This window comes from Strix uralensis, chromosome 22 (assembly GCF_047716275.1).
Source record: "Strix uralensis isolate ZFMK-TIS-50842 chromosome 22, bStrUra1, whole genome shotgun sequence".
In the NCBI taxonomy this organism is placed as follows: domain Eukaryota; kingdom Metazoa; phylum Chordata; class Aves; order Strigiformes; family Strigidae; genus Strix; species Strix uralensis.
Window position 1 is genome coordinate 9,152,784 of NC_133993.1, and position 23,020 is coordinate 9,175,803.

The following is a 23,020-nucleotide window of genomic DNA, read 5'->3' on the forward strand; positions in this document are numbered from 1 at the left end:
TTCTACCACTTCCATTTACTCCTGTAATGGAAGAGGAATAAGCTACATGGATGCAAAGGTCTAGTATAATTAGACCCAATTAACAACAAAGAAAAGGATAAATCAATTTTAATCCCAAGTACAGAAACCTGGTGGGGGGAATTAGTCCTTAAATCTAATCTACACTTCTCCACTTGCTCCTCTTACCTCCCATCGCAGCTGGGGTGGGATGTTTCGGATTTGAATTTTCCGGCTCCTGAAATAAATGAAAAGTGATTAAAAAGCAGATTTGGTGTCCGAAACGTGGCTATTTTGCGTTGAACTGTTGCACGTTGATGTATCTAATCAAGCTTTGCATTTCCATATGCTACTGGGGTTTCTGATGGCTTTTGGCTAATTACACCCAGCCCGGTCGGTGCTGGATTTACACTGGAAACTTCAGCGAGAACAAGATGCAAAAATCCCCCCGACCCTTTGGCACTGGCTGGAGCCCTAACGTGGGCACGGCTGGAAAGGCAGAGACTTTTGCCAGATTAAATAGAAGGATTAGAAAGCAGAAAGGGAGCTGTGTGTCCATGTAACCTGCCCTCCTGCACTGGAGGCACGAAGAGACGACCCTTGGGATGCCACCAACCGCTGGCGGGACCTGCTGGAGCATCACTGCCACGTCCCAAAACCCGGCTGAATTTTAACCGGGGAGATCAAGGCACAGGCATCCTGGCTCCGCCACTCGAGATGGTTTGACTGCTTCTCTGGTCACATTTTTGGCTTTTCCTAACCTCGCTTTTCCCAAAATAGAAACTCTTTTTTTAATTCCGATGCCAAATTTGCCGCGGGGGTGCTGTCCCCCCACCCGCCCCTCGCCCTGCAGCTGCCGCAGACAGCTGAGAGCGGCCGCAGGCTCGTCCGGCAGCTCCGGCACCGGTGTGGAGCCACGGCACCGCGGCTGTCAGCACCCTGACGTACTGCCAGACACCCCAAGAACCCCCACCTAAAGGCAGCGACACCTTTAGGTACCCAAGGCTTTGAAAGATGCAGCTTTGTGTGTGCAACCCAGATGTGAACAGTGCCAACCCCCCACGGATGGCTGGTCCCCCCCTCTTGGCTTCTGTTTTTCAGGAATAACCAAACCCACTGAATTTTAAGATGCCTAAAGAAAAGCAAGATAAATGCCACGACCATGGCAGGCAGCTCAGCGCTGGCAGCACTATATGAGGTAAATACTCTCACACCTGGGCTTCAAATTCAAACTACTTATGAACGCATGAAATAATCCAAAAAAAGGAGAGAAAATGAGCTTCCAGATCCTTATCTTCTAATTACACAACTTCAGAAGGTGGCTCAGCTCATTTGTCAATGAGAAGAAATCGTCTCAGCACAAACTGGCCCAAAGCCATGGGTATGATTTAGCCACACAGGTAAGGATTCCTCCTCAGCCCCTTCATCCCGCGAGCTGCCTCAAGCATCCCCTCTGATCCGTGCTGCCGACGCAAACCCACACACATCAAAATCCCTCAAAGGGCTGGCTGAGTCAGTTGTTTCAAACAAAACCAGAAGTGATGTTTCCCAAAGTCACCAAAGATTTCCTAAAGATTCAGACTGGAGGGACAGAACAGCCAGATCTGGGGTGTCTCTCCCTTCTAAAAGTCAAAATTAAGCACAAAGAATGAGAGTTTCAGCGTTCCTGCCAGCTCAGCCACCAGGAATGCTCCAAAACACCAAATGTTGTCACTAATACAGACACAAACTGGGTAGATGGGAAAAAAGAAACAAACCCTTAAAATCACAGCGTGTCGTGGGGGGGCTGCAGGAAGCAAAGTCGGGGAGGGCACACTCTGAAACCAGATCTCTCGTTTACATGCTAATCCGCATCCCAAAATGAATGGAAGAGAGATTAAGAAATTCAGAATGCGAAGAATGTCACAGCCCAGGGAGGGTCAAAAGGATTTGAAGTGATAGAGGAAACCCCATAGGTCTCCCACCGCCCACCCCTGCCACGGAAACTTGTCCGGATAGCTACAAGCATCTGCACGGGCAGAGCATGTGTTCTGCACATACGTGACCAGAATCAAATGTGCTATGGAGAGAAAAGAGCCATTTATGTCCTCACACCGTAATTCTGCTGGTGGCATCTAATTTTCTGCCCCTAAAAAAAAAAAAAAATTAATTAAAAAAAGAATTGGATCTCCGTTTCTGAGCTTGCTGGAGTGTCTGCCCAGGCAAAGCATCACCTGCATCCGCGCCGGCCGGGAAAGGTGAGGGGCTGCTCTGTGCCTCACTGGGGCCACTGTGCTTTTATTAATATGTTAATTAACCGGTAATTCCTCCCATTGCGACCACACCACTTGGATTATTTGCTGCTCCTAACAGCCTCCATCGCTGATGGATATTAAATCCCCGCGAGGCCGCGCTCGGAGCGAGAGATGGATCTTTTATCAGCCCAGCCAGGTGAGCTGCACAAAGCACAGCAGGATCCCACAAAACCCCGGCACCCCGAATACTTGACTCCTGGCCCATCTCCATGGGTGCCCATCCTGCCCCAGGGAGGGTGGAATTTGGGCCACATCCATCACCCTTCGGTGAGCTCTGGCTCAACATGGAGTTGCCCCACAGCGAATGGAAACCTCCCCCTGCGATGAGCAGCCCCTGCTCGAATCCAGCTCCATCTGAGCGCTCGGCAACGGCTGTGGTTAGAATTACAGAGGAAGTCATGAATAAATAAACCCCACTATTTGCTTTGCTCAAAGCAGGTCCTGCTGTATTTAAATCCTCATCACAAAATGCCACTCTTCGCGCCACCGAATGCAACAGCCCGGTTCTGCCCGCTCCCACCTCCATGCCGAGCGGAGCTTTACTCCAAATAAATAACTCCGCGAGACGGCGATTCCCCGGCTTTTTATTCACGATGTGCCAAAGGCGGGAGCTCCTCCCTCCTGCGCCGCTGAAGGGCTCTCACAACCTCCGCTCGCCCGACCTCGGCTGCCAGCCAGGACCGGCACTCGTGCCCCTCGGGCGGGCAGGAGCCACGGACCAGCCCCAACATTTCCAGCCTGCGGGAGAAGGCAACAGCTCTCACGGATGCTGCTCATCTTATGGCAAAGGCAGGAGCCTCCCAGATCCTTGGGGTGAGCCAGAGCGGACTGATCGACCTGGTAAAAAAAATGTCTATTTGCAAATCTGGATGGTTTCTGCCCACGTGCTGGTGGCTTTTTTTTTTTTTATTTAAAGAGAAAAAAAAAAAAAGAAAAAAAAAATGGGGGTGGAGAGAGGAGGGCGAACAGCTGCAGGGCTGTAAGGGGAGAGGAACCGCGAGTCCCAAGGATGGATCCTGGCGTCGCCCTCCTCCTGCTCCGTCGGTGCTATTTGTGGTAACGGGATTTTAGCATCTTGCTACATCCCTCCTTCAGCCCTCAAAAACCTGTCAATGTGCCCGGCAGCCCCGTGCGGACCTGCTGGCTCTCCTGCAGAACCAGGAGGCAAAGCAAGACCTTTGAAATCTCTTGACACTCTCAGTAAACCCTCCCCGGCCATGGGTTGGGCTCACTGGGAAAAAAAACCCGCCCACTGGGGAAAAAACACCCACCCTGATGCAACCAGACTGTAACAAGGGGCTGCGATGGGACCCACATCACGAAGCCACACCACAGATGAGCATCTTGGGTCAGCCCCTCCATACACCCGAGCAGTGGAAGCACCAAGATCTGCTCCATCAAAGACTTTCCTCAGGTTTTCCTTCAACTCTTTAAAGAGCTCAACACACCAACAGGTTAAACTTCACTGGGGGCAAAAGCAAAGAGACAGAGCAAAGTGCCACGGAGGATCCTGCAATATCCAGGTACCATGGAGACTTCCTGCCCTCTCGTGCTGTGCCCATCGATACCGTGTGGGTCAAACCCAAAGTGCACCAGAAGGAACCTCTTCTCCAGAGGGGAGAAAGGGAGCTGAAATGGGAGAAGGCAGCAGCAAAGGAAAACCTCGTTCATTCAGAAAATACTCACTGCTGGTCTCTGACAGCCCCGGAGCCAGCTGGAAACCATTGTGTGTCCCCAACACACCCAGGGCCCTCCCAGCCCACACGGCATCGCTGGCGCTCGGTGTCGCGGCCGCAACCGTGTCCTCGGAGCCGTGCACCCTCGGGTGCCCACGGCACATCGGCAGCACAAACGGACTGGTACCCTCAGCAACCTTTGCAGAAAACCCTGATCACCCAGGGAGGCAAAATCATCATGAAGAAATCCAAATTAGGTTTTGGGGCTTTTTTGAGTTTGGTTTTTCATTTTTAAATCCAACAGGGAAACATCCAAACGCAGATTCAGCCGTCAGGCATCCGCCTCCTCTCACCTCTGGATGCATCCCCAGAGATCGCCTTCGAGAGGGTGGCCGGAGCCTCCTGCTTAATTAAGAATCTGCTGGTAATTCCCTGGAGTGGACTGGCACGGTGGTGGCGGTGGCAGAGACCCAAGAAAGGGGCACTAGCTAGTTAGGAGCAGGCAGCCTGGCCGGGGGCCAGCAGGAGGCTGGGACTGGACGCTGCGAGCCGGAGGCGACGGCAAAGCAGCACCGGCACAGCCCGGCCACACTCGAGGGTTTTGCACGAGCCCCACGTGGTGTTTTCAAGGTGATGCTTTGGGGGACCAGAGCCAATTCTCACTGCATCACCAGCACGAGCGCATCCCTGCCTCCCCAGCGAGACTTGCTGTCACCTCCTCCCAATAAAGTTTTGGCCACAGGTCCCAGCTGAGACAAGAGCTGCTCTCCCCCAGCACGGAAAGCTGGAGAGACATTCAGAGAGGAGCATCGCTGCACCCACAGCTGCTGAGCAGGTCGACAGCAGAGCTTGGGATAAAATCTGCCTCTCCCCATCGCACCCCACAGATGCGCCTCCTTCCCCCGCCCCGCGGCACACGGAGCCTCATGGCGCAGGCAGGGGCTCGCTGACAGCCTGGGGTTATTTTGCCACCAGGATTTCACAGAATCACCTAGGTTGGAAAAGACCTTGAAGATCATCTAGTCCAACCATTGACCTCACACTGACCGTTCTCAAAATTTGACCCCAAGCATCCCCAGCTCTGGCAGGACAGAGGCAACTGGAGGGATCGATGTGGTGGGCACAGAGGGTGCAGGATGCTCAGGTCGCTCCAACTACTGTCTTTGAGCATTTAGCCCCAAACAACGTTCCCTGTGACCTGCAGGTAACGGACACTCACAACCACCTGCATTACCAGAGCACGATGCTCTCTACAAGGCTCATCTTTAGCGGGTAACAAAAACCCCCTGCACGGGAGTTACTGCCACGAGCGAAACGGCCCCACGGCGCAGCCATCTCCATGGATTTCCGTCCTCTTCCCCACCTAGTCCAGGTTTTGTCCTGACAGCTTGATTTCTCTTTAGCCCCAAAGCAAGGGGCTGATTTAGTGAACGTCTGCTAGAGAAAAGGTCAACCCCAAGCACCGTGGCAGGAGCTGCTGGTCCTCTGTCCCCCATCACTCTGCACTAGGGTATCAGCAATAGCTCTGCAGTTACCTGGAGCTGCACACACACCAGACACACTTCCCATGGGACGTTGGCTACAGCATCTCCCTTATATCCAACACCTCCTGGACCTTCTCTGTCCCCCACCATGTATTTCTCAAAGCAGAGGTGACTAAAGGCACCGAGACGCTGAGGGACCAAGCGCTGATGGCAAAGTACAGCCAAGCTCTGGGCTCTCCCTGACCGCAAGCACCGACCCCATCCTGGCCATCTCCTACTGAAACCATTTATGCAGCTCCTCAGGACAGGAGGAGGATGGCCAAAGCCAGAGACATGGAGGGACCTACTAGAAGTGAACAACATTAATGATGGCTTTTCAATCAAATGCAAATGTTATGCAAATTTGGGGACTGAAAACACAGTGCATCCCTGATTCAATTAACAGCATTTCATTTATCTAGTTAGGCTTTGATTCAGGAAAGCACTTAATCCTGTGCTTAATGTGTTGTTGTTGTTGTTTTTTAATGTTTTAAACATTTTTAAATAGGAAAATGTGGTTGCTAAGACACAAACGTTGCCAGGGGGACTCACGAGAAAAGTTGTAGCAGAAATTACTTGCTTTTCCCTTATAAATTGATAGGCTTTCAATTTGCTGGCATCTCCGTGAAGCAGGAATATTATCCCTAAACCCCCTTCATTGACAAGGAAACAAAAGCCCAAAAAAGGAGGTACCTGCTGCTGGAAGCCCAAGCAGATCCCTACCACACCTCCAAGCACAACCCATCGCCGTCCGGCCGCTCAAACGGGATCTGCCTCCAGGCTTTAGCCACTTCACCTGGGATTTGCCACCTTTTGCGTTGCCCTCCAAGCCAACACAGGTCTCAGCTTCTCCACACACCGGCTGGTTTTTGTACTATTGAACCCACCAACACATGGACTTCCCAGCAGGACCAGGCACACGAGGTCCTCGCTGGAAGCGCTCACATGCTGGCAAGGCAAGGAAAAAAAAAAAAAAACACCTACCAAATTCACCAGACGATGCTCAAGCAAGGCCAGCAATCCTAATTCCCTCCTCAAATGCAGCATTACTAAGGTTTGAATCATACTTAAGCAAAGACAGATATTTGAATTTTTGCCTGAATCCAGACTTCCTGACCCAGCTCCTTACAGAGGTGCAGCAGGTCCAGGTTGAACTTTTGGAGTCTTCGTGGTTTGGAAGAAAAACCTCAATGTGGGAACGGGGAACAACCATTGAAAAGTCTTCCTCTTAGTTTCCAAAGAGCCTAAAACCAGAGCTCTGAGATTTGGAGGCACTGCGTTTGTTTCGAGCATTAATGCTGCAATGTCAGACATCAAAAATATTCCATTTGAGCATATACATAAAAAAAGGAAAACTGGGCTAGCATTTCCTAAAGGTTGGGGGGTGAGCTCTAAATTAAAGGCATTTTTTAAGAGCACTGAATTTTTCTGCTGGAGTTAAGGTCATCACTGCCCTCTCCTGGCCATGCCGCTTCCCATCACTGAGCCCCCCTCTGCAGCACTGCCCAGGTCCCCTGTACCCCTCTTGTGCCTCTTGCCCAAAGCCTGGCTTCACCGCTGAAGCTGCTGATTGAGGTAGATTTGGACTACGACCTGGGCTGTGATATGAGGCAGGTCATGCATAGTCCCACTGAGGGAAAAAAGAAAAAAAAAGTGGTAGAACCCGATGAAAAAGCCCCCAAATGTGCTACAATTGAGCAGGATCCAGGAGGAATGGAACGGGAAAAGAAAAGAGCATCCCTGGGTCCTGAAAAGGGGCCCAGCTTGCAGCCTGCTCAGGAAACACCAATTTAAACAATGACTTTTCTACATTTCCTATAAAGAAAAAGCAAAGGTCTCCCAGAGAACCGCACCCCTGCCTCCAAAACACCTCCTCAACTTAATGTCATCGGGGCAACAAACTCTGAAACTCCAACACTCTTTCTTCTAAAGGCATCTTGTGTTATTATGAGCTGTTATCCTCCTTCCTTCCAATCCCTGCTTGCCCTCGTATCCTAAATCTTCACAAAGAAACAACTTCCTTGTAACCACAGACCAGTGAAAAGCCTCCGTGGCCAGTGGTTGCTGTTCACTGGAGGACCTGGCCAAGGCAAGAGAGGAGAGTCCCAGCTGCGCCTGTGCAACAGCAAAGCCAGAGCTGCAGGGTGGCTGCCAGGAAAGAGATTTGGGGGTGGAATAAAAGGAAGAGGAGGTTGAGAAAGAAATATGCAAATATGTATAATGACAAGATTAAAGCAGCAGTAGAAGAAAGAAAAGCAGAGAGAAAACCAGGCTCACCCCTTGAAGAGAAACGATCCAAGAGGCCCCTCCTGAGGAGATCAGGCCAAGCCAACAAAGACATTTGGCTTCTTGCAGTTGGAGGGACGCAGAAGTGAACAGGCCATGGGATTTCAGAGACACACATCATCCACGCAAGAGTCTCATACAGACCCACTCGCCTTGGCCTGTAGTTATCACTGGCAAGCAAGCTCAACATGATTAATCCTTTCCATCAATCATCTCAGCAACCAGAATTTGATCTTGGGCTAATAAATCTGTCTAATTGGTTTCTCCCCATTAGCTCTTTTTCGGAACCACTTTGTACACGGAGAATCACCACCTAATAATTGATGAGATTTTTTCAGGAAGCTGCCAAGAATGAGTTGTCCATGAGCATTCCTTTGAAAGCCTTGGAGAACTCACTCCTGTTTTTAGAAGAGCTGCTGCATCTGGGGTGCAGAGAGAAGGGACTGGTTGATGCCCAGAGCCAGAAAAATTGCTCTGTCTTATATTCCCTCCTCTATTAAACTGCTGTGCTACCTTTCCACTCCTCATTTTCCCCACTGATCCCACGTAGATAGTGCTGGCATGGAGCACACACCACATCCACCCAGCTAAGTGCCAACCTCTGAGAGAAGCCAATACCTCAGTGCTTCAAAAGATGCAAGAAATCTCAAAAAAAAGTCTCAAAATCCCTTATCCTCAACTTGCCCTGAGGAAGACTCTAGTCATCCCCCAGACCTCTGCAGTTAGTCCTTGCCAAAGTCAATACATCAAGTATCTGCAGACAGGACAAGTTTAACAGTAAGTAATAGAGAGGAAAGATGGATGAGTTTTATACAATGCATCCATTTTGCATTATCTTTCCATTCTAATTTGCTGGCAGGTTGCCATGTATTGAAAGGCTCTTTCTGATGATCTGAACATGCCCCAAAGCCAAGCCCAGCTAAATTCAGTGGGTTCCCACAACCGGCAACCCAACCCCAAACCTCAGTAGGACATGCTGCCTCTGACAAACGGGTGGCAGATAACACACCAGTTCCCTCCCAGCTACAGGGCAGCTCAGTCCCACTGCAACCCAGCAGCCAGCAAGACACGTTGAGGGATTTTTCATCCCTTAAGAAAAACCTAAAACTTCAATTCTCAAACTGACAGTAACCAAACTTGACCCCTGAGCTGGCACTGGCTGGACTATGAACACAGCAACAAATGTGATGTTTAAAGGTAAATTTTCTTGCAGACCATGACACGTGGAGGGGTGGCAGAAGAGGGACTTGTTCCTCGCCCCATCTTTTACCCGTGGTCCTCAAAGCACTTCTGAGACCATCACTTCAGAGCACAGAACAACAAACTCTAAGGTAGGCGGGTAAGGGAGCGCGTCCTCAGAGGGTCGATGGGAGCACTGCCAAGCCCGCACGGCCGTTAGCTTCCCTCCATCCCTGATGCCAATACAAAAACCTGAATAAAAGCACACACGAGATGAAGTATATTCCACATTTTGGTGCCTTCTGCACATTTCAGAGCACCTCCCTTCACCCACCGAGGCTGACTTCGAACCGAAAAGGTCTGAAGTGTGGATTCTCACTCAGCCACCTGCCTCCAGGAGCTACGACATCAGCCACCGACACAGGAGACGTGTCAGCCCGCCACGTCTCCTGCCATCCTCCCCCAAATCCAACAACGCATCAAATAAAAGCTCAGATGGTGTGAAACCCACAGCATGGCCACGCAGACCTCCCGCCCTTCGTTACTGCCTTCGTTAGGGTGCTGGGAATGGGGTTTCAGCAGGCAGTTGGGTGCCACCCATGAACCTCTCTCACCCACTTCTCCTTGCCACGAGAGGGCACCTCTGCCCTCCTCCAGCATCCCAGTCGCATTTCTAACTGGTTTCCAGCGGCTCTGATGGTGCTACAGGGTCAGGGATGCTTTGAGATGAGTTCAGGCTTTGCAAAACAGCCAAGAGAAGCTTCACGCAGCTCCCCTGCAGTCAGCATCAACGGGAACCCCAAACCCCCTCAGCACATGCTCTCGGGTGGGTCTTAGACCACTCTAATTTCTTAATAATTAACCATCATTACCAGGGTGATTGACAGGTGGCACTCAGATGAGTTTCATATAATTTTTGCCTACAGAAAGTGGCCAGGGACCTCTTTTTATTCTCTATTTTCATTCTCCCTGGACAGTCTCTTACTGGAGATCTTACAAACCCCGCGGGCTCAGAGCACCTCAAGCAGGGGAAATAAGGAGGGATTTGTTAAAACTGAGGAGAGCTGCAAGAATTCAGGGCCCCAACAACTTCAGATGCACAAGCACATGCCAGTGCCAGCACGAGAAAGGAAGAGGAAACAAAACGGCTTGTGACTTCTGAGGGTTTTTCTGATCGAGGTCTGTGTCGGGAGGAGGAGGAGGCAGCAGACGAGGCAGCACAGGGACCGGCGGCTTTGAGGGCTGCTCCGTTGGGACGTTACAGTGCCGGAGAGGGGCACAGTGACACAGACCCCCGTGCCTGGCAGGTACGACTTTGTCAAATAAGCCTGGATCAAAAATCGATATAAGAGAGTCTCCACGCTGACCTCTGTGCCAGTGGCACCGAGTCTGTTTTAAGCCAAATCAGGTTGAACCAGTGCAGCGATTGCACACAGACAAGCCCTCCAAGATCAAAGCAGACTCATAAAGGGAGAATCCAGAAGTTACAACATGGATTATACTATCTTCTGAATTTAATTCAAGGGTGGAGACCCTTTTGCCAAAACTCAAGTTAAAACCCGTGATGCCGTAACTCAGACCTGCCAGTCCTCCCAGTTTGGGTGGGGAGGTGGCAGGGAGGGGTTTCATAGCTCCAGCAGCCCAGGCTGGGAGCAGCACCCTTGTCCCCATCGTGTCAGGCACAAATCCCAGCCCAGATTCCACCCAGGAGCTCCCAAAGCCCTTTCCAGCCCTGGCACAGGCGACACGTGGATCTGTGGCAGGTTTGGTGTCGCAGCCGGGGCTGCACCTGAGCCCCAGCTGGGTTACAACTGCCACGTATTTTCCACTGACAACTGCAAGTGAAATCAAAATGCTTCCGTTCTTCTGTCTAAGTGAAAGTAAAGACAAAAAAGTAGCCGAGATTAAAAAGCGAGGCTTTTTCTTCTTCTTCATTTCCAGCACAAATTTTAACTAGAAGAACCAAGTTCTTCACCAAATCTGGTTGAAGTCTTTCTCTTGCATTTCCTCTTCAGAAAGAAGAAAAGGGCAAAGCAAAACTCTTCTAAGAAAACACGATCTAGCATTTTCATTGGAAAACGAGAAATTAAGGTTTCTCACACACAGCTCACAGAGATCATCCTTTGGAGGCAGGAGGAAAGATGTCAGCGAACCCACCTCGGACAGCCCAACCGAGGAAGCCAGTGGCACCCACGGAGCCTGCGTGGATGCAGCCGTGCTCCTCCTCAGGTATCTACTCGGGTTTAGGAGAGGGTTAAACGCCCCCAACTGCTTCCTTCATCCCACCGGAGCTGGACCAGCAGCAGAGATGTTAAGTTTCTAGACCAGGGAAGACACCCTATATTTGCTAGTTTGGGGTTGGGTTTGTTTAGGAAGGGGGTCATGAATAAGAGAATAAAAGGTTGAGGCTCAGGTAGGACAGGGCAGGAGGTGGAAAACAGCAAAGATGGGGCTTTTCTACTCCACTGCTGTTCACCTTGTCACAAAGTAAATAGCGGTGCCAAAGCAAAGCCACTTAAAGCCCACCGCCGCTTTGGCACCGGCAACATGAAAAGCCAACCCGACAAACGCACACCAAATAAATTCAATGCACCGTTAGGGAAATCCAGCACAAAGCTGTCTGAATATCTGATCTGGATTTTTTCCGAAGTGAATTCCCTTCAGACATGTTCGTGCCCTCTCTCCTGTCTGCCTTCCATAAACATTCACATCGCCAAGTTTTACTGGCACAAACAGCGGCAGAAAGTAGCTTTCAAAGTTGCATGAACAAGTATTTGGGGAAACTAAATATAAAATTTGTGCTGTGCAAATATTCATGCCAGGCATGCAGGGGTGTGCAGCCAGTAAGGCACAGGAACAATATCACGGGGTGGATAAAAGCTCACCGGGGGAAGCTCTTGATTCAAGCCATAGTTTTTAAAAAGTCACAAATATTCTCTTCCCCCAATACATATCACATATAAAAGTCACAGCCACTTTGCATCTCTGCCACGAGCAAGAAGAGGCTACAGATGTCAGAGAAATTTGTTGCATTATTAGTTCAGCTGTAACTGAACGCTAAACAATGACTATATAAAGTTCATATAAAGTTGTATATTTAGGCTCAAATTCAGCACATGCCTCATTTTACCATCCAAGCAGCCCCATTAACTTCAAAAGGATGGCTTCCCTGTTTAAAAGCACGTCCTTAGGAGCCTTGTGAATCCGAGCCTAAAAGCACAACATTTATACAAGGTTCTTGGCTTCTCATGAAATTACACCCCAACAAACAACTCCATAAAAGCCTATAGCAGCCACAAGCTCTTCTTCCTTAGAGAGATCACAATTTTCTTTTAGTCTTTGCTCATTTGATCAATTTGTTTGTAAATACTTTTACGCCAGAGGCTCGAACCACAGGAGATCACAAAAGCACATGTGAGTGTCTTCATAGCAAAGAAAACATATACACTCACACATATATGTGTGTGTGTGTGTGTATACACACCCCTGACTACCCACTCGGGTGATCAAGTCTGCTTGGACGTGACCAGTAATAACCAAGGAATAATGTGGATAAGATTGATAGTCCTGGTTATAAGGCAGAACCACAGAGCTCACCCCACCCCAGCAGAGCTGCTGTCGAGGATGCAGCATTTCCCACCACCTCGCAGGTAAATGCTGGTATTTCTTGTGGTACCTTAATACAGATATCGAATAATTGCACGCAGTTCTCTGCACGCAACACACTCAGAAAGTCTGAACCCACAGAATCACACGGGAGTTTAAGCAAAGCCAGGGCTTCGGTGATCAACACCGGAGAAAACGTAGAGCTAGGAGGGAGAATGGAGCATCGCAGGCATCGCCCCGTCCCCCCCTCACCGTGCAGCAGCTCTGCGCCCGTTATTCTGCACCTCACCCACAGCTCCAGAGCCCTTGTCCGTGCGCACTCCCAAAACTCTCCAATAGTTTGACAAACCTTTCACCATGAGCACTAAGCACAACGGCTCTCAACACAGCCAAGAGCTAGAAAGTGGGGGGACAAGTAACTCCCCTGGACCTGCCAGCCTGCACCCCACAGCATCAGCCCCTCCTTTGGGGCAGCAGCTGCCTCTGTTGCATCATGAGGGTGAAGGGGCAGGACCTGGGGGGGGGCCAATAACTGCTAAAACCTCCCGGGTGCGAGCTGGCGGATCCAAATCTCAAGAAATAAGAAGGAATCCCGACAGTCAGATTTTTCAAAAGTGCTCAGCACATCAGGCGCTAATCGCTTCTGAAAACGGAGCTTTTATTTAGACGCTTAAATGCAAGTTGGAAAAATCTGGCTCCAATTGTGGGTGAAAATCTGGCCCTGAGAGCCTTTTTTTTTTTTTTTTTTTATTCTCTTCCCTTTTATTTGGCTCTAGATCACAATTCTCCTGTCTCTTTTACACTCCGGTGCAGGAGGCTGCTCCCCCAGGATCTCCGCTTTTAACCTTGTAAAAAAAGGAAACTGCAGCGGGACCTTCATCGGAATCAAAACTTTCTCCTTTTTGTGCAAATCAATTTCCCCGTAATCTCAAGCGCTGTTTACACATCGCAATACGCCCGGACTGTGCGGGATTTGCATCTCGCCGTGCGCTGCGTGGAGCCCTGCCAGCTCCCAGCGGTTCCTGGTGCACGGGGCTGCTGCTGCTTTTATTATAGGTGGACCGTGTTCATAGCATCTTAAACTCAACCTGGTGGATTACTCTTAAAAATAAAGTGTGGACCTAGTTCTGCTGGGTATACCCTGTGGATTAGGGTTTGGGGTTTTTTTTCCTCAAACTGGTTTGCTCCATATGGACCAGACAATTACAGTAGCCAGAAAAGTGTGAAATTTCAGCTCTGACCATGTCAGGGCTCCCAAGTGTCAGTTACAATAAAATAAATGACCCATTTCCTGACGGATCGCGAGGGCTCCTCCGAGACGGATGGACAGATTTTTTATGTTTGTTTATTTTCTCTTTTTTTCCCTGACGGGAAGGCTGCGCTCCCCTGCTCCTTCGCAACAGGAGGTGGGAGCGGAGTAGGGATGCTCTCGCCCCTGTGCCGCTGCCCTGGCAGTGCCCTCCTGGCTGCTCCCATCCCATCCCCAACACCGTCCCCACCGACTCTCCTCGCTCCCTCCCCACCGAGCTCCACCAGCCCCCTGGCCCCGCACCTCCAGCCAGAATCTCAATAAACAGTCCCCCCGCTTTTTGGATTTTATTAGGCTCCTTGGGGAAGGCTGTAAAGGCAGCAGGAGCGGGCTCAACCCGAGACAACAGCATGGGGAGGATGAACAGTTTCCCAAAAGCACTTCCCAACGCACACAGATCACCCAGGTACCCCAAAGCCTCCCTCGAACAGGCACCAGCACCCAAAAGCCACAGTGATACCAAAACACAGCTTGCTTCGCTGCGGATGCTCCTAAAATGAAGCCAAACCCCAGGGAAGGGGACAAGAGTCGGGAAGGGGACAAGAGTCGGGAAGGGGACAAGAGTCGGGAAGGGCTGGCAGGAGCCCAACCCTCACGAGACCCTTTCCAGAAAGCCCCATCCATTGCTAACTCTGTCTGGAGGAGACAACCAAGCGGGTTTCAATTAAAGCATGACTTTTTCTTTTAAATCTATATACTTAAAACTGTGAAGACCTCTCCAGCATCTTCAAGAGCAGGCTATGGACACTGGACATAAACCCACGGGGAACTGGTTTCCACTCCCCTTCAGTGGGTTATTCCATCAGAAGCAGAAAACGCACACTGGTTTTAAGAAAACCAGCTTAAAACAACACCTTACTTTAACTTTCCCACAGCTTCCCAGGGGCACTACCAACACACAAGTGGTGTTAAAACCTCGAGCCTGCTTTGGTCCAAGACATCTGTCCTTGGTTCAGGGCAGGACTCGGGTGGGGAGGGACGTCCCAAGGTCACCTTGGCCAACCCCAACGTTCTGCCAGCCCAGCCCCTCTGCAGGGACACGGGTCTCGGTGCTGCCCGGGCAGAACAAGTTCACCAGAAAACATGCAAGAATGAGGACAGACAGACAGACACACGTACACCCCTCCAGCACTTCTTGCAGAAACAAGGAAAACCTTCCAGCCTAGACCCCTACAAACCCCCCGGCTCCACAACCTCGAGGATAAACTCGCGATTTTCAGGTAAACCCCAGCAAAGGTTTCTGAGCTCCGTTCCCTGCAGGGTTCACACATTTGCTGGTAATGAGCAGATGACCCGGGAAGGCAGCTGGGATAAACCACCACACACATTTCCGGAGTGGACAAACACCCCCGTGGGTCTGGGCTTCTCGTTTCATAAAATATAGGCTAAGAAAAACTTTCCTGGTGAGCAGACTATTCCCCAAGTGCCTCTGCAACACTCCTCGTGCCTCTCCCTGCAGCAGCTAAAAGCCATCCCAAGAAGATGCAGGACAACGTAGAACATCAGCTCTGGCACTAATGTATTTTTCTCCCGTGCCACTTGTTTTCTTACATTTTTTTAAACTTTGCTGGGCAAGAGCATTTGTAACCCCCCAGGCACTCAGTGCAGGACCTTCCCAGATCATTTCCACACTTCAAACTGGACAGAATAAGAATTTAAAGGTGCCCAAAGGCTCAAACCCATCAGTCAGTGAGGAGGACGAGCACCTTGCAAACTATTTCTTCTGCTCGTTCCTCCCCACTATCCCCTGGTTTATCGGGGTTCATCGGGCAGCTGGGAGCCCCTCTCACCCACAAATCCAAAGAGGTAGCCAGCAATGCTGTTCAGAAGCGGGTGATTTAGGAGTGCATATCCTCACTTAAGCTTTCAAATGCCTCTGGTCACACTGAAAATGAGAGTTTTCACCTAAAAATTTTGAAAAGATCCTCTCCGGTAAGAAAAAATAAAACAACAAAAAAACCCCAGAAAAGTCTCTGTGACCTCTTTAAAAGGCTTTCTTTTTAAAAGAAACCTGCTACCTCCAGCTTTCAGGCTCCTCAATTCTTCAGTTTTCTCCTACTCCCTGCCTTAATATTTGGGAAGGGGGAGACACCAGCATCCCCTGGGGCTTCCCTACGCATTTACTTCAGGCTCCCACTTTTCCCCACCAGAACTGTTCTATAAAACCAGTGGCATCATTTTAAAAAGCAGAAAAAACAAAACAAAACAAAACAAAAACAACATTCCACCTTCATCGACAGAGGCACCTTCCATTCCTAAATCCAGCAAATGTGGGAGGCAGCGGAAAGGCAGGTGCTGGAGCCGGTGACCCCAGGAGGGAAAAGGGGCTGGAGATGTTTCCTCCTGCTCCAACATGGGGCTGCAAACCCCTGGGCCAACCTTGGGCAGCCTGAACTCTCCCCAAAACCCTCCGGGTAACTCTGGAAAACATTAACATCCCTGGGGGCTTGGGCTGGGGAGGGAGAAATAGCCATTTTTATTTTTCTTTTAAAATTCTGTAAGGTCTCAATTTTCAAAGCAAGTACTTTAACCCCAACTTCCCTTAGCCATATCTCTGTTTGCTTGGGGGTTTTTTAACCTAAAAGGCAAAGATAGAAACAAATTCAACTGGATTCAGTCCTAGCAATTGCCACCAGAGTTCTCTAGGGAATTCAATTTATTCTCTTCTGAATTTAAAAATCATCAGACTCTTAACAAAGGGCATCTACAGGGGATGGGCTCCATCTTCTATGGGTTCAAAACTCAAAGCTACAAACTTTACAGTTAAATTGCAATTTCTTGGTCATATTTGCCAGTTATGGCTCCTACGTGGAAAGGGGGAAATAAAGTCATTTCTTTCACTCCAGGCTGTAAATTGATAAATACAGTCTTTCTCCCAGATATGTTAAAATTGATTAAATTATCTGTTTTAAACCTCATGGATGAAATTTACTGACAAATTATTAATGACTAATTTAATGACAAATTATTTCTAGTTTTTCTAGCTGGAAATCATCAAAATGTATTAATTTCCAACTGACTACAGTTCTCAGCGATGTAAAATCAGAAAGCTCTGAGCTCAAAGCTGGGGGCTCACAGAAATAAAGCAAAAGACAACTCAAGTTTATTACCCTTTTTGGTAATCAAAAAAAGTAGTAACAAACCAAATCCCATTAAACTCGACATCCTCAGAAAGGAGCATTCATCCTGCCTTTCAATTTTCAAGCCCTGCTGCAAACAAGGGTGTTGCTAATTTTTTTAATGATACTATAACTTACAAACCAGACCTGTTTGAAGGGGAAGACAATGATCTTAAGTCTGGATTAAAAGCATATTTTACCTCAGCAATCTAGACAGTGCCCTTATTTTACATGGAAAAGAACTACCAAACTTTTTTCAGTTCAGTTTTCAGATAATCCAACCACCATGAGGGAGAAAGGCACATTTTTTGATTAATGCTGACAAACAAAGAAATCACACTCACTGTTATCAAGAATTTTAAAATATTTCGTTACGAACAATTAATTGCATGATTATGCACACACAAAGTGAACGTTTCTCCGGTGTGAAAACATTAATTTGAAACAAAGACTAGGAAAAAAAAGGCAGTTTTAAGATTCCTCCATCCATTTCTCTGCACTACACTAAATCCTCACATCATTAACAACATTTAATAATTCCCACCTCCACTCAGGAGCACTCGGACCCTCTAAACTCACGAGTTTCTTGTGAATTACTTCAGTTTAAAAATACCCTTTTAATTTTAAGTCTATGGGCTGTTATCAACCCAACTCCCTCTTCCCCCCCCAATTACTTGGTTTCATTCTCTCTGGTCGACTCACTTCCACATTCCTCATATTTGGAATGTCTGCTTGATGGATTCACTTTTTTCCCCCCTCACCCCTCCTCCTCTCTTCATTCATTCATTCTTTCGACCCCATCAACTTCGGGCTTTTCAGCCTCCCAGTTCCAACCCCCCCCAACCAATCCTTAAGTTTAAGTAGAAAAACTGAATTTTTTTTTTCCTTAAAGAATCTTTTCTTCTTTTAACTTCTGAAGAATAAAGCATGCAATAATTTTTAAGATTTTTTTTTTTAAATCCTCTTAAGTTTCTCCAAATTTTTCTACCAGCAGAGTTAAAGAAAAAATAACTCCCAAACAACGAGATAATTTAAACAAATCTAAACTAACTTTAAAACTCAGGTTTTTTAATGAAACGACATACTGCTCAGCACTGACTTTTCTTTACAGTCTAATCCATCTAAAATATTTCGTTAAAATGGTTCCCCATGATCATTAACATAATTTGCAACTTTAAGTGTTATTTGAAGAATCATTGTAATTAAACAACTCTAAATCAGTTTATCCTTCTTGGGTATTTTGGTGCAGCAGCTACACACGCCAGTCACTTTTTCTTGTGCCATATGAACACATTCAGTATTTTTAAATTAATTTCTATGATGGGTTTAGGGACAGGAGAGATTTTAAAGAAGGAAATACACCAGCAGGAATGATTTATTTACAACACGCAATTTCACCGGACACATTCATTCTAAAAACACCTAAATCAGTTTTCCTGAGCATTCCTATTTGCACTTTCAACGAGAAGAAAACACAACCAAAAAGCCAACTTTTTTTTATTTTATAAATTAGCTGGGAAGCGCACCAATGCTCATGACTTGTTTTCCCACATTTCTAAAGAAAAAAAAAAAAAAATATCAGGTTGGGGGGGGGGGGGAGGGGGAGGTTGTTTGGTTTAGATCCCACCAAACTCATCTGATTTTGTCCTCATTGCTCACACTTAATTAACCATTTCCTGTTCTATGTGCCTTTAAACTGGAAAATCCAGTCTTAAAAACAAGCAGAAAGGAAAGAAGAAGAAGAAAAAAAAAAAAAAGTCGCCTTTGAGGCAGCCCCCCCGCCATCATCTCAGCCCTTATCCAGGGCGGAGGAGCGGTGGGGGGGAAGCAAAATCCACCAAATTACCCCCAAAAGCTCGTTTGGGGTGAACAACCTGCCAAGTTTACAAGCAGCTGCCAAAAAGTTGCCTTCTTCCGACCCAGAAACACAAACTACTTCCCCAAAGTGAGACAAAGTAACCGCGGCCGCTGCACAGCCCCCCCCCCCCCCCCCCAGCCCCCCCCCTCCCCACTTCCCCCTCCCCTCGGCCCCTCCGCGCCCGCGCAGCCCCCGCAGCGCTCAACAGCGAAAGCGGCTCCTGTCGCTTTAAAAGCAGCACCCGGGAAGGGGGAAGGGGGGGGGCGCTCATTTTACCCCCCCCCCCAGCCCCCCAAAAAGGGGTTTTGCACGTTTTAAGGAGATCCAGGAGAAATGCAAACCAACCTTCCTTCCACCTATTGTAAAGTTTCCCCCCCCCCAGCATTTATTTGAATTACAGACACCAAAGAAATATTCCCATTTCTCCACGTGTGCTCTTGGGGGGACGAGATCTGCTCCCCCCAACCTATTGATTATCCAGCAGCACTAAAAAAAAAAAATAGTGGGTTGTTTTGGGGGGTTTTTTGAGTATTATTATGCTACCCTTCATAAAGCAATTGCCTCTCCAACAACCCCCCTTCGCTCATTGATAATTAAGCCACCGCAAGTCACCCACCGCTGGAACGAGCACTATCGATCACCCCGCCACGAGGTGCTAAAAAATAAATAATAATAATAAAATCTTGGCTGAGAAATTAGTAAATGGATTTGGTTTTTTGCCTTTGGGATCAGCCCCTACCAGGGAAGCCTGTTCTGCTCTAGCCAGGGCTGCAAAGTTTGGCCAGGACAAGGGGGTGACCCCAAAAATGGGCTCCCACTGCCCAGCCGAGGGGGGTTTCGTCAAGAGACGAAGGAACTGGGAGAGTTTGGGGAGGAAGAGTTGGCTTCGCCTCCTCCCTCCGCGCCCGGGCGTTGAAGTAACCGCCTCGTCACGTGGCCGACGCGGGTTTTGGGCTGCACGATCCAACGTGGACTATTTGGGGTTGGGGACTAACTCGCCCTCAGCCCAGGCGGCCTCTCCTTGAGCTGGGGGGGGAAGGTTTCTGCAAAAAAAAAAAAATACTCTTTATATTTCATATATAACCCCCAACGGGGCTGGGGAACGTGGTGCCCGGGGCTGCTCCAGCGTCCTGCACGCCAGCCCGGCGCGCAACAACAAAGGGCCAAGAAGATGGAGAGGGCCGGGCTGGGCAAGGCCGGCGGTGGCGGGCGAAGCCGTTTGGCAGGTAGATGGAAACCACCAAGAAACGCAGTTCTTGCCCCAAAATAAAAGTTGCTGGTGGGTAAGAGCTAGGCCAGCACCCTGCGCTCGCCGGGTTTTAAATCCCTCCCCAGCATGGCACAGTGAGACCAGCCCCATGGGGTTTTTTTTCTTTTCTTTAAGTCCTCACCGTCAAATCCCAGCAAATTTAACTTTTTTTTTAAAAAAATGTTTTTCTATTTTTTTTAAATTTTACAGTTCTCTCAGAAAACAAAAGATATCGCCCATTTCGTAGCAGAGGAACCGAGCAAGGCTGGGAAATTCTTCCAGTGCCACAAGTTTGAAAATCCCAACCCAAAACGCCTCAGCCATCCATCACCTTGGGCGAGCTGCTGGATAATTGTTTAACCATTTCTTTAAAAAAAAAAAACCCAACTTGCTCACAGAGGAAGTTTTCTTTTTTTTAAAAAAAAAAAAAAAAGAAATTAAACGTTGATCCTCAAAACTGCCTCTCACCTCGCTAGGGACACATCTAAAGCCAAATCACCAACATCTCGAATTTTACATGCACATATTTGGGTATAATTTTTTGCCTCCTTTATCTTACGTTAATTTTTTTTCCCGCAACAGAAATTTAAAAAAAAAAAAAAAAAAAAGAAATTAAAACACTGTATTACCTTTGCTTTTTAGGTACTGAATGTTCAATCTCTAGCTGTTTTCCATGAAGCTCCACTTTCCCTAAAAACAAAATGTGTCTGTTTTTTAAAATCTGGGTGGAGTGGTCAGAAAGCTTTGGATAACATACTATCACGTGAAACCTCGCAATTTAATTCAAATTACGACGAACTACGCACAAATACATTTTCCGATTCCTTTACAAGTGCATTTTATTAAATATAAGACTGGCTTCAAATGGGAAGCGGTGGGAGGGAGTGGTGAGTTAGCTGTCTGGACAATGTTCCTTAGGAATATTTAATTCCTTAGTTCATCCTGCTTTGAGTGAAAGAAAATGAGGAATAATATTTTGAGACCAATTCTTCGCCTTTATTTAATTCCGCCTTGTTTAATCCCTGCAAGAAGTCCTTCGGGCAGATTTCTTCCCCCCCATTAAAAGGCTCAAAAATTGTAACTCCATGGCAGAAATGGATTTCTCTTTGAAAATGGAGTGGGTTTCTTCGCTGCTGGGTTATTATGATGATTTTTTTTTTTTTTTTTTTTTTTGAGGGGGGGAGAAGAGAGGAAGAGGCCGGCGGGAGGCGGGGGAAACCCGGGCCGAGGGGGGGAGAAAAAAAAAAAAAAAAATTCAAATATTTTAAAAATTATCTGCTTCCCGGGGAGCTTTTTCTCTCCCTGCGAGCAGCATGGCGACCTTCGCGCTACTCCACACATCACATGCCCCAGGAAACCCAGTTTCAAATCAAAATGGCCAAAGTCCCAGCCCACCCGCCCGTGCCGCGACGGGACCCCCGCACCGAGCCCCGCCGGGGCGGCCGCCCCGCCGCGGAAAGGGGGGGACGGGGGGGGCGGCCCACGCAGGGCGGGGGGCTGCGTGGGGTGGCGGGGCCCCGCTCTTTTCCCCCCCACGTTGCTTTTTTTTTTGGGGGGGGGGGGCGGGAGGGGGGGGCAGCGCTGGGGAGGGAAAGAGGGGTCCCACCCCGCCGCCCGCTGATGCAAGCCCCGACGGGGCGCAACGGAGAGGGGGGCCCCACATTTTTTTTTTTTTTTTCTTTTTGAGGGGGGGAAGCGGCTGAGCGTCAGGGGGGGGTCCGCAGCTCTGTGGGGAGGGGAAGAAGGGGAAGCGGGCGGGGAGGGAAGGCGAGATAACGCCGCTTACCCGAAAAAGTTTCGATGGCTTTCATGGCCCACTGCTCGTCGGGGCAGTCCACAAAGGCATAGCCGGACTTGACCAGGAACTGCCCGCTGAAGGAGATCTTGTGGTCGTTGAAGACTTTCTCCAAGTCGGCCGGAGTCACGTTCTCGTTTAGGTTCCCGATGTAGAGCTTGTTCATGGTGGCGGCGGCGGCGGGGGGCGGCGGCGGGCGGGCGGTGGCGGCGCGCCGGGGCTCGGAGCGCGGCTCCCGGGGGGGCTCCACCGTGCGCCCGCGCCGTCGGGGCTCCGGCCGCGCTCTGCCGCCCCACAGCCGGGCCGGGGGCTTGGTTTAGGGTGGGGGCTTCTTTTTTTTTTTTAACCCCCCTCTTTTTTGTTGTTTTTTCCTATTTTTGTCCCCTTTTTTTTTTAGGTGGGTTTTTTTTTTTTTTTTCCTTTGGGGAGGGGGGCGGCGGCTGCTGGAGGAAGGGAAGGGGGGGGGGGGGGGTCCTAGGGGAGGGGGCGGCTCCGGCGGGTGGCGGCGGCGGGCAGGGCGGTGGCGCCGGCTGCGGGGGCCCCCAAGTCGGCGGAGTGGCACTGGAGTGTCACCGGACGCCTCTCGGCAGCCGGGCACCGCCTCTAAATAAAACCGACCTGGAAAATGAGTGAAAATGTTTGCTGGAGGAAGCCACGTGGTGATGCGGGAGGGCCCGGCCCCCGGGGGGAGGGGCCGGGGGGGAGGGGGCGGCCGCCACTTATTTATTTATTTTAATTTAAATACTACGTTATTTACCTCCACGCACACCCCTCTTCCGAGCGGGGGGCGCATCCACTCCCTGTCCCGTGTGGGTGTCCGCCTCCCCCCCCCTTCCCATCCCCTCCACCGCCCAACCCCGTCCCGTCGGAGGCACTTTCCCATCTGCTGCAGCCCCCCGCCCCCACCGCCCCTCCCCCCACCGCGCCCCTCCCCCACCCCTTTCCCCCGGTGCCTCAATGGGATTTTTCTGGGTGTAAAAAACTTCGGCATCAAAGGGGCCGGGAGGTCCCCTGGCGCCAGGGGATTGGGGATGGGGGGGGTGGGGGGGAACGGCCCGCCCGCCCGGGGCTGGCCCGGCCCGGCGGGGCGGCTGGGGGAGCCCCCCCGGGGGGGTATTGTCCCCGGCAT

The 23,020-nt window shown here is 49.5% G+C and overlaps 1 protein-coding gene across 5 annotated transcripts in view; it reads right to left on the bottom strand.

Annotated features, from left to right (window-relative positions):
• The window catches only part of IGF2BP1 (insulin like growth factor 2 mRNA binding protein 1), a 30,655-nt gene extending 7,889 nt beyond the window's left edge, over positions 1–22,766 (bottom strand). For all 5 annotated transcript variants that reach the window (XM_074891792.1, XM_074891790.1, XM_074891789.1 and 2 more), the window contains exons 1-3: positions 21,883–22,766; positions 20,726–20,786; positions 187–235 (exon numbers count right to left, since the gene is read on the bottom strand). In XM_074891792.1, coding sequence (XP_074747893.1) covers positions 187–235; positions 20,726–20,786; positions 21,883–22,057 — 285 coding nt within the window. In that variant the 5' untranslated portion in view covers positions 22,058–22,766. The remainder of the gene's footprint in view (positions 1–186; positions 236–20,725; positions 20,787–21,882) is intronic.
• Positions 22,767–23,020: the final 254 nt, after the last annotated feature.